This window comes from Protopterus annectens, chromosome 3.part0, assembly GCF_019279795.1.
Source record: "Protopterus annectens isolate FY-2018-M chromosome 3.part0, PAN1.0, whole genome shotgun sequence".
Classification (NCBI taxonomy): Eukaryota; Metazoa; Chordata; order Ceratodontiformes; family Protopteridae; genus Protopterus; species Protopterus annectens.
The window spans coordinates 471,189,939-471,202,189 of NC_056731.1; the positions used below are offsets into that span (position 1 = coordinate 471,189,939).

The 12,251-nt window shown below is 40.7% G+C and overlaps 1 protein-coding gene across 1 annotated transcript in view; it reads right to left on the reverse strand.

Moving 5' to 3' along the window:
- Positions 1-12,251, reverse strand: part of MLH1 (mutL homolog 1) — a 2,895,606-nt gene that overhangs the window by 1,467,879 nt on the left and 1,415,476 nt on the right. The window contains exon 9 of the mRNA XM_044064896.1: positions 9,547-9,659. Coding sequence (XP_043920831.1) covers positions 9,547-9,659 — 113 coding nt within the window. The remainder of the gene's footprint in view (positions 1-9,546; positions 9,660-12,251) is intronic.

Sequence of the window (12,251 nt, forward strand, 5' to 3'; positions counted from 1 at the left end):
AACAGTAAACGTTTCACCACATAGGGCGGTTGCTAGTTTACCTTCAGGTGCAAATAGGGAAATTTCCTTATCACAACTAAATTACACAGAAAATGTTTCTGATTTAATGAATCATAGTGATGAAGTAACTATCTCCACTGAGGCAGCAGTGAGACCTAAGATATTAACAGGGAGTAATACCATTGCAGTACAGAAAGAGAATGGTAATATCCCTTTCCCCATAGTACAGGGCCAAGGCCCAGCAGGAAGAAGATCAGCCAGCAGGGGAAGGCACAAAAGAAAGGGGTCGATCGAAGATTATCAGGGACCCACCTTGAAAAAAATGTGGGAGAGGGTACCTCGTTAATAGTCAATCTGTCGAGCAAAATTTTGAATGCTGCAGAACAACAAGTGTTAAATAAAGGCATGAGCTTTATACCTACGGGTAGGGACGATGTAGTGGACTCTATTATTAACACCAAATTATTTACCAGGAATCTGCAACTTAAGGTGGATTTCGGTTCATACAGTAGTAGTAGCAACCCACCCAGGTTTCGTACCAATAGTACATTCACACCACAGCTAGGCTCAACCTTAGATGTGTTTGGTAGATTATTAGAAGGTGATATATATGATCATTTTCTAACCTATCAACATAAGGGACATGGTCAGAATCTGAATTATAAACAGAGATGTGCCTTAAATGCATTGAAGAATGATAATACTTTAGCAATTAGACCCGCAGATAAGGGTGGCCCTATTGTCCTAATGGACATAGCTGACTATAATGATAGAATGTTACACCTTTTAAGTGATGACAGATTCTATCTTAAGATTGATATGGAAGTGGTAAAACAGAAGGTGTTTGAAGTTTATTATACACTAGATGATTTGGTCATGACTTTTAGTATAACTGATGAGTTATACAAGTATCTTAAAGTAGAAAACCCTATGTTACCTATTGTTCAGGGTCTGCCGAAGATACATAAATCCAACACTAACCCACCGATGAGACCCATCGTAGCTGGACAGGGATGGGTCACTGAGCCATTGTCCATTTACACGGAAACAACACTGAGACCGTGGGTGGATAAGAATAAAATCATACTCAAAGACAGTAAACAGTTTTTACTAGATTTATACACATATACAAAGGATCTGGATGAAAACGCTGAGTATGTATTAGTGACATTGGACGTTGTTAGCTTATTCACTATGATACCAAACGAATTGGGCATTCATTATGTAAAAACTTATCTATCTACACATTCGGATTTTTTGACCACAAAAATTGACCTTATAGCGTTATATCTTGAAACTATATTGTGTAACAATGTATTTGTTTTTGGAGAGGAGATCTACCTTCAAAGGGATGGCGTGGCTATGGGCACTTCTTGTGCCAATAGCTACGCCAACCTAGTCATGGCAGCCTGGGAGGATGAGTTTTTGTTTGAATCCGATTTCTTTAAAAAGTACGTTGGACTTTACCGTAGATTCGTGGATGATTTGTTTTTCTTATGGTTTGGAGACGTCGAGACATTGGGAGTGTTTGTTGACTACATGAATTCGTCCACCAATTTTTTAAAGTTTACGCTTAATTATTCAGACACCAGGATTTCTTATTTAGACGTAGAAATATCTAGGCTAGAGAATGGGCTATTAAACACATCTATCCATAGAAAACTGTGTTATAGGAACACATTGCTTCACAGAAATAGCATGCACCCACACCATGTTTTTTATAACATTCTGAAAAGCCAATTTCTAAGAGCCTCTAGATATAACCCGCTGGACTATAATTATAAGACTGAGGTGGAACAGTTGAAAATAAAATTTACTGAAAGAGGGTATGATACAGGAATAATTGAGAAGGTGATAACTGAGGTCAATGCATTGCGTTTAACAACAGCTAAACCTTATTTTTCAGAAATAGATGAAAGAAACGAAACACCTACACAATCACTTAATGAAATAGTAAGACCAGTTATGAATTACACCAGGGATACCCAAATGATAAAGGAATTATATAATAAACATTGGGATATCCTGACATCCGATAGGGAAATTAGTAAAGTGATAGGACCTAAACCATGCTTTGCTTTCAAAAATAAGCCTAGTTTAAAAAGGATGTTATGTAAACCTAGAAAGATGAATTCTAAAAAAGTGATGGTCAATAAAGAAAGGAATACAGTGCCATGTGGTGCATGTAATCATTGTGGTTTCATAAGTGAAGAAACCACATTTATTCATCCAGTCACAAACCACAAGTTTTATTTTAATACTGGAACTGATTGTAATAGCAAAAACATGGTCTACTTAGCAAGATGTGTTTCCTGCACATCATTTTATGTAGGCAAGACCAATAGGGCCCTGAAAGATCGTATTAGAGAGCATAACTACAACATAAGGATAGGCTCAGATGTGAATGCCTTAGCCAAACATCATCAGGCATTAGGACCACAACACACATTCAGATTCTGTATACTCCAAAACGTATATACTAACTATAGAGGGGGTGATGTTATTAATTTGACACTGGAATGTGAAGTGAGATGGATCATCAGGTTGAAAGCTGATGAACCACCAGGCTTGAACGATAAAGTTCAAATTAAACCAATTTTGAAAAATAGAAGGACCTTCAGACCCAAATAGAAAATTAATCAATTTTTTATATTTATAAACCTATTTTTAGCATTTTGTTGTTAGGCTGTTACATTCACATACGTTTTAATGAGTATGTATCAGCAGGAATTTTTAATGTCATTGTGATGTTTTTACACCCATGTATTAAATACATATATATATATATGAGTGTTTTTAATAATAGTAGTTTTTATCTCTGTAAATATAATAGGTTGAATAATATTCATTTATTTATTTTAGGAGCTCTATTGATTAATTAATTAGGAATAGCCCTCAACCAATGGTTATAAAGGAAGCTGTATTTAAATTGTTGCATATGAGTGCTGTTGTATAAGTCTGAAGAAGCCTATTGGCGAAAGCGCTCACTTTTGTCGTTCTGGAATAAAAACGTGTTTGTTTTTACTATTGGATTGTGTTTGCCTAATTTCAAGATAGCAGTGATTGCTAGCATACTGGCATACTGGAATCTACTTCTTTGAAGCTGTTGGAGTGTCTTTAGCGTTTCCAAAGGGAGAGCGTGCATATGGTGAATGAACAAACAATTTGTAAATATTAATATGAATTTGTATGCTTGCCTTACAAATGTAAAAAAACTATATGTTATGTAGATATTAAACTACTGGTGCAGAAGTGTGTGTTGAATTGTATGTTATATACGGAGCTTCAGGAATGGAACCATGGTGTACCCTGGTGGAAAAGGGTAGAAATGTGTATAAACTATACGCCTGTGTAAATGTATGTTTTTGTAGTAGAAATTGGAACATACAGAGTTAACTTGCAGACTCTGAGAAAATAAGTGAAGAGTTTTACGATTGTGTTCATCTCAGCAAGAAGACAGGATGTCTACAGCTAGAAGTTCTTTCTATTACCTGGAAACAGAAATAATTATTAGGTTTCAAATCTAAAAGTATTTAACTGTTTTATGACTTTCAGTTCTAGGCAAACTTCTTTGAGATAAGTATTTTTCACAGAGAAATGTTAAATTCTGTTGCCATCTGTTTGCCTGGGAACTGAAGGCAAATGACAAATAGTGATGTCATCCAGGTGACCCAGCAATAATGTGTTGTTATTAATTTAAGAACTATTTCTCAGACAAAGTATGTGCATTTTGTATTTGTATTTGGACATAGAAACATCCACTCATCAGCACTCCTGCCTGCGTATTATAAGTAAGAGTTAAGGAAAAGTGATTTCTCTTAGATATAGATAGGAATATAGTGAAGATTATTTTAGATGTTTTCTGTTGTTTGAGACTGTCCTGCAATGTCGTTTTAAAACATTTCCTGTGATTCTGAACTCTGTTGAGACTGTGTTGAGGTATTGAGTATTGTCTTGCTCTTTTATTATTTATTAGTAAATATATTTAAACATGTTAACTGTAGCTGGTTTGTTTCAAAACATTTAAGCTCTTAAGAGTACTTGCATACATATTTGGTGACACATTATTGGCCACTTCAACAGCCTTAAAAGTCTTGGACACACTTACCATTTGGATAATACTAACATCACACAGTAGGATTGGTCACCCTTTGGCAAGGGCCTTATAGTAGCTAATAAGTAAGGGTGTCTGGTGGCAGTGATAACTACCATATAGTCTATTCAGAAGGGGGCATAGCTAGCAAACCTGTGCCAGCCTCCCCCAGGAGTGTCGGTGTGTTTGTAAATAAATCAAATCTCAAAGTGTGTGTATGTGTGTGTGTCTCAGTTACTTAGGCAGGGACAAGAAACACTGGCTGGACAAAGAGGGTGCTGGAGGTTTTGGCTTGACCACTCGGCTGAGATCTTAACCCTATAGCTCTGCCAGTGGGGAGTCTTATTGGGGATCTAGAGAAAGAGGGAGAAACCAGTCCCAGACTGATTGTGATCTCTGTGTGCTCTTAAGGGAAACTGTACTCTACTGTGTGTGTACTTGTCATCCTCCCAATGTGGACATCTCTCACTGGTGCTGGTGGTGAGGACTGGGGCTCCTTGAATACTGGGCAAGTGCAGGGGCATCACAGAGGCCAGCAGAAGAAGATTTTGAAAGAAGGAAATGAATGTCAAGACTTTGGGAGGAGGCAAATATGCCAGCATAGGCGCAGTCTGAATCCTGCACCCCAGAAAAACCTGGTCATGAAAAGGAGTCAGAAAATACTTTATAAAGTTTATTGTGAACCACAGGCTTTGTAAAAGGGAAATGGCAAAATGAAGATTTTGTAACAGGATCTCTGGAAAGGATGCCTGAAACAGGGGGTCATCCTACTTCTTTTTCTTTTGGCTTTTCTCAGTTAAAGGTCGCCACAGCAGATCACCTGTCCGCTCATGACTGGCAGTAGAGTTTTTTTTTTTTTTACGATGTCGAGTTGCCAGCCCTGCACCCAACCTTCCACAGAAGGCACACACATGCACGCACTCACACCTAAGGCCAATTTAGAGTGTCCAATTCACCTACAGCATGTCTTTGGGATGTGGAAACCCGAGCACCCGGAGGAAACCCATGCGACCAAGTGGAGGACATGCAGACTTCCGCACAGAAGGCACCCCAGCCAAGGATCGAACCAGAGAACCTCTTGCTGTGAGGCGACAATGCTAATCGCAGCACCACAGTGGCCACCAGGGGGTCATCCAAGTAAAGAAATTCTTGGATCCCTGAATCCTGCAAAAAGCAATCACAGGAGCTAGGTATTTGGTGAAATCCCTTGGGCCACTAGAGATGCTAAAGGGCAAAGCAGAGAACTGAAAACGCCAGGAAGCAACATAGAAGCATAAAACATTCCTGAAAGTGGGGTGAATAAGGATATGGAGAGATAAGCATCCTTGAGATCCAGAGAAACCAGAAAAGCCCGAAGAAGCAGCAAAGGGAAAAAAATCTGAAGGGATAACATTCAAATGGAAGGAACCTTCAGAAAAGTACTCAGGTGAGAAATATCCAGAATGGGTCTCCAAGTGCCCTCTTCCCTGGGGACCAAAAACATTCTGGAATAAAGCCCCTTCCCCTTTCAGCATTCTGGAACCTCCTGAATAGTTCCCCAAGTCAAAAGATCCCAAAGCACCTCTGGAAAAAAAGCTTACCTGTTCTTGATCTGATTGAGGAATGCCTAAGGGGGGGGGGGGGGGGTGATTTCCAAACTATAAAATACCCTTGGTGAATGATGGACTGAACCGAAGAATCTTGACTTATGCTTACCCAGACAGGAAGAGACACAGAAAGACAAAGAGAAAGAGGAATGTGGCTGGGAAGAATCGGGTAGCCAGACAGCACCTAGTTTATCCAGAAAGAAAGGCTTCTGAGCCAGAGACAGCTGTGTAGACTTAGCTGGGGGAACTCTCCTACCTCCTTTCTTGCACCTTTAGGAGAATGACAAGACTGCCTTCTTAACAAAAGGTAGTTTAGTAGGGTAGTTCCTCAGGAATTTATGCACTGGTAAAATAAAAATGTGTTTCAGTTCATGTAACTCACTGCCCTTCTCCTGCAGGGATGCGAAAAAATCAGCTGCAGCAGCAACAAACAAATATTTGTTGTCCAGAGGAACATCCATAATCTTAGCCTTAACATCTTCAGATAGAGGTTGAAGCCATAGCCAGGAATATCTTCTCAACTGAGACCCAAAAGTAGCAGGCCTAAAGGAAGCAGCTGCTGCATCATAACTACATTTAACAGAATGGCTAGCTACCTGGGAAGAAGCCCTTAACAGACACAAAGCAGAAGTCTTACCCTCAGAATCATGAAGATCAGAAATAACCTGACAAGCCTGAGAAAGGACAGCAAAAACATATCTGGTTATATGAGTCTGATAATTAACAGCCCAAAAGGCTAGGGTGGCAGAAGTAAAAAACTTTTTGCCCAGCCTTACCAGAGTCTTGCTGTCCTTACCAGAATGAAGAAGCTTAGTCGACGGCAGTAATTTAGAAGGCATGTTGGATGGAATAGAGACCACCAAAGGGTCAGCAAACGGACACTTGTAACAGCATTGGCAATCAGCAGCCACTTTGTAAAATCAGTCTAGTTTCTTAGGAGCAGGAGACTGAGAGCCTGGGGCTGAGAAGCAGAAGAAAAAGCATCCAGTAAAGTAGCCAAAACAGGAGGAACAGCAGAGGGTCTAAGAGACTCCATCTGAAGGAGCTCATATAATCTCCTCTGCACTTGAACACTTGGGAACAATCCCATTTAAAGAACTCCATCATCCTGGCAATGGTATCCCCAAAGGAAATATCCTCAAAAGGAGATTTAGGACTAATAGATTCCTCTTCCTCAGAGTCATACTCTGAGGGGAATAAATCTGTGTAGAATAGGCCAAGGATTCCTCATCTGAATCCTTATCCTCTTCAGAGGAATCCTGATCCCTAGACCTCTTGAAAGGAGAAGACGACCAAGGAGGAGCCAGAAGAGACCCCCCCTAAGGAGGCTTCAGGGCAAGCCTGTGTAAAGTTCTGCCACTCACTCTGAGGGTCCTTAAAAGTAGAAGAAACATGTGTTATCTTTTGTTTTTTTTTAAGGGAACGTCTGCCTTATGAAACATAGAAGGCTCAGATGTCAGACTATACTCAGTAATCATGATTGGTACTTCCTCTCTCACCAGTATTCGAGGAACCTCCTCTGGGCCCTTCAGTGATAATCAGCCGTGGTTCCCCCTGAACATCCGAAATGAACATCTACAAGGCCTCAGAGGACGTGTGAGCAACCGGATCCATGTCTGCCACCAAAATGGATATAGCAGAAGAATCCAACCCAGGCACTGGGTGAACCTCCAGCCTTTCATTAGCCTCTAGACAGATGTCTGATATAGGAGGCAAAGCTGAAGAATCCGGCCTGACTTTTTTGGCCTTCTTCTTCGAAGATGGCTGACCCTCAGGCCAGGAAGTATCCTCCATATCATCTTTCACTAAAAGTTTTAGATGCTGGTTTTTGAAATAAATAGTGAGGGATGAAAGACAACTACATAAAATCTTTGGAACAAGAGCCTGACAAATAGTGCAAGATGTATGATCGTGAGAAGCACCTAAAGAAAACAAACAATGCTCATGACAGTCTTTATGGGGAATCTGTCTCCCACACTGGCATTTACCATTTCGGGATGACATGAAACCTCACAACAATGCAAAAGTAAAAGCAAAAAGAGAAGCAAAAAAAAAAGCCAATGGGATACTTATCTGAACGGCTAGGTACACAATCAATGACTCGGGTGATCAGACCAACAATCAGAGATGGCGTTCAGACTGGTGGCAAAGTTGTTCTGAGGATGGTCCGTCCGGACATCTTCTTTATGCCCTATGCTACACAAGGAGAATATATGTGATGCATGGCGTACCTTAAAGCAACCTAAAGGCTTTGGTATATTGGCCAGATGTTTGGCTGCCCTTGGCAGGGGATCCCAACTGTTATGAATACTGCAACAGTGATATGGAAGGACATTGTAGTATTCCTATTTCTTTCCCCCTTCACTTCTTCAGATGTAACCTGGGATTTATGAAGTCCTACCACCCTGTGGAAGCCTTAATTCTGAAATTTTCCTCAAAGTGGTAAGCCTGAAATTTACCTTACATGGGTTACTTTCTGCAGTACAGACAGTCATCTCACTGGAGAAGCTGCATACAAATGAGATGTATGGAAGGTGTGACTACTGCTAATCAGACATGTGCTCTCACCCCAAAAAGGTGCTGACAGTGCAATAACAACTCAGCAGAGCAACCTCTATCAAGTTGTTTTTCTTATGACAAGGAAAAAGTATACGCCAACTTTTGATAGAGTACACTTAACTCCACAGAATGGTTATTTTCTGTACTGTGACTACATGTAGGTATCACAGAGCTGTTTATGTGCACGCGTTTGTCTGTAAGGGCATGAATGCATCTGTAGGTCTGTGTTTGTGCTGGGGAGGGTGACAGTATATATGTGCCAGTGTGCGAATAGAGAGATCATCGTTGCAAACACTATGTGTAGTCTGACAAGAACACCAGCAGCAAGGTCAATCCTGACAGCAGTGTTTGATTCAGAGACATATTAACTAGCTACCAATAAGGTGTTCCTTGCAGCATCTTTACTTTGTGAAATGGAAATTCTCACTATCATGCCAAGTTAGCCAATAACTGGTGGTGAGAATCCCTCTGAATCCAAGAGGTGGTATGTTCTTCTTTATGTTGTGAAAAAAATGCACACCTTTCTGTAACTGAGATGGCATTGCATTACCTTAGCACAATACAATTCCATATTTAAATTTCATCTTAAATTTCAAGTTAGCCAATAACTGGTGGTGAGAATCCCTCTGAATCCAAGAGGTGGTATGTTCTTCTTTATGTTGTGAAAAAAATGCACATCTTTCTGTAACTGAGATGGCATTGCATTACCTTAGCACAATACAATTCCATATTTAAATTTCATCTTATTCCGAACAGTGATAATGGGCTACATTCCAAACAGTTGTTCTCAGTGTAAGTGACTTACTCTGGTGTAAACCTGCCCTGATTTTTGAAAGACTTACTTTCAGCGTAAGTGCCATACTTCAGTGCAAGTCTTGGGACCAAATTCCAAGTCTTGGGACCAAATTCCAAATGATCAGAGTAAGTCACTTACATTGAAAGCAGGTCTTTTGGAATTTGGCCCAGTGTATCACTTTAAGAGCCACACTACAAGGTTAGACAAAAACATTGCTGGTAAACTGCATTCACTGATTACACGCATAAAATGCTCTTTCAGCTAGTTAGTGCTATCCCAACTTAATGCGAATTGTGAAAACGCTTAATTTCAGGTTCTGAAACAGCCACAGATTTCAGTTGCAGAAGCACCTAGGATCATGACAGAATGCACTTTTAGAAATTACAACCATCACGCACAAACACAAGAGGTAATAGTAAAAATAAATGGAATGACAGGTAACACAGGTTCAGCAAAAAAATGAAGTATTCTTTTCCTTTCCCTCAAGTTTATAAAAACTCATAAGTACTTACGATTAATAAATAGTAAAAAGATACATTTCTTCACAGAGTAGTTGGCATTGGAAATATAACCTTTCATTTTGTAGGCAAGTGTTGGGTCTTCACAGCTAACTTCTATCAATTCTCTAAAAAAAAACATATAATAAGAATAAACAAACTACCATTTCTGCCTAAGTAGGTTTAAACATATTTAATCCAACAAACACAAAACAGCAAAACCAGACACTTTAGAGAAAAAGAAGTTATGTATTCACCATAACATTCCATGTCTGCTGTCCATAATCTCGCCTTCATTCTTGCTGGTTGGGTTTGGAATCGAACATTGGTTCCGACTTGGCCTTTTTACTAAACCTTGAGAGCTTCAATTGGCTTGAGGCTATACCCTATCCCATGATGCCTAGAGAAGGTTTACCAGATATTGTTTGCAAAACACTAACAAATTAGAACTTGTATTCCAAAAATAGTGTTAATCATCCTTAGCCTAATTCTTATGAGGCAAGAAGGGAACCAGAGCACATTTGTAACCAATCCAATAATTCTTCTCAATCTTCCAGGAGCGAAGGTAGGGGGAAGGAGGGTGGGATGCAAGAATGAAGGTGAGATTATGGATAACAAACATGGAGCATTATGGTGAGTACATAACTTCTTTATGTTATGTTGACCTATCTCGCCTTCATTCTTGATGGTTGGGACAGCGTCCCCAGCGCCTTCTTTCTTGGGTGACTCAAAGGAATAAGCTCATCAGAACAGTGGAACCAAAGGAAGCCCTGTTCTGGGAGGACACATCTACTTTGTAATGAGTGATAAAGGTATGAGGTTTGACCCATGTGGCTGCAGCACAGACTGAATCCATAGGTAATCTGGCCTGAAAGGCGGTCGAAGTTGATATAGCTCTTGTTGAGAAGCCTCTAATCTTTCCTGGCAGTTACTTATGCTGAGAATTATATGCATAGGAAATAATGTCAGTAAGCCATTTTGACAAAGTAACTTTTGAAACTGGTGTGCCTTTTCTGTTGTCTGAGAAGGAGATGAATAATTGGTCAGATTTTCTAAACTCCTTGGTTCTATGCAAGTAGAAACGTAGCTGTGTACATCTAACTGGTGAAGCTTATATTCTGCCTTGTTGCCGTAATTTGGAAAAAAGACAGGTAGGTCAATGGATTGATTCAAATTGGTCTCAGAACATACTTTGGGAAGGAATGAAGTATTTGTTCTAAGAGACAGACTGTCTTTGTGAAAAACTAAATAGGGAGGGTGTATGGGCAGAGCTTGTAGTTCTGAAACCCTCCTACCAAAGTAATAGCTGTTCAAAAAGACCGTCTTCCAGGTTAGATATTTTAGTTGACAGGAGGAAGCTGGTTCGTATGGAGGGAGAATCAGAGTAGACAGTACCAAACTGAGGTCCCAAGGAGGTGGTGGTTCCCTTATTGGAGGCTTTAGTAGGAATTTAGCTCTCAGGAAGGCTTTGCATGATCTGCAAGACATTATTTTTGATCCCATGTCTCCTATGTGGTAGTTGGATATGGCGGCTAATTGTACTAGTACAGTAGCTGCAGCTGCACCTTCAATGAAAATCTCTGCAAAAAATTCTAAAATTGTAGTTACAAGGGCTGTGAAGGGGTCTATGTGATTCTTGGAAGCCAACAAGAAGACCTTTCCCATTTGCTAGCATACAGTTTCCTAGTTGCAGTCTTATGGGTTGAAACCAGAATGTGTCACACCTGCAGGGAATATGTCCGGAAGCCTGGCTAAGATTGGAAGTGGAGCAGCCAAGCTGTCAGCTTGAGGGTTTGAATAGAGGGATGGAGCGTTCCTGACTGATGGGTCACAAGATCTGGTACGGGGTCAAGAATCCACGGCTCCTCCCAGAGATGGGGCCATAGAAAAGGGAACCAGATTTGACGAGGCCAGTATGGAGCAATGAGAATTATTCTGCAATTCAATGACTTGGCTTTCTATACAACTTTGGAGATTAGTGGAAACGGGGGGGAATGCATAAAGAAGTCCTGGGGGCTAATTGTGAACAAATACATCCTTTGGAGACTCGACCGAGGGGGGATGAGGGCAAGATAGCTGCTGCATTTGGAGTTCATGAAAATGGAAAAGAGGTCACAGCAAGGCTGGCCCCACTTGTGAAAATTTTGGCTCGCAACTTCCTGTTTCAGGGACCACTCGTGAGGCATGAGAATTGCCCTGCTTAATTTATCTGCTATCATGTTGGACTTCCCTGGGATGTGCGTTGCGATCAGAAAACGTTGAGAAGATATTGCCCGTTGCCATACTCTGAGCCTCTCGACATAGGGGGTAGGATCTGGTTCCACTTTGTCTGTTGATGTACCACACCACTGACATATTGTCGGTCTGCATTGCAATCATACATGGAGGAAGAGAGTTCTGGAATGCTTGCAACACCAGAAGCACTTCCCTCATCTCTAGGACACTGATGTGCAAGTGGTGTTCATGTTCCTGTCAAGTCCCTTGGACAGTCTGTCCCAGGTAATCCCCCCCCCCCCAATCTGGGAAGCATCCGTGGTCACTGTAGCTACAGGCTGGGGGAAAATAAATGGCCTTCCTATCATTACCTGTGTGGACTGAAAACACCATCCTAAGTCCTTCTTACAGGTGTCTATAATGAGGATCTTGTGTGACATGGGTAACTCCTGCATGGACCACTGAGCAAAGAGTAGCCACTGTAGTACTCTCATGTGTTGACTCGC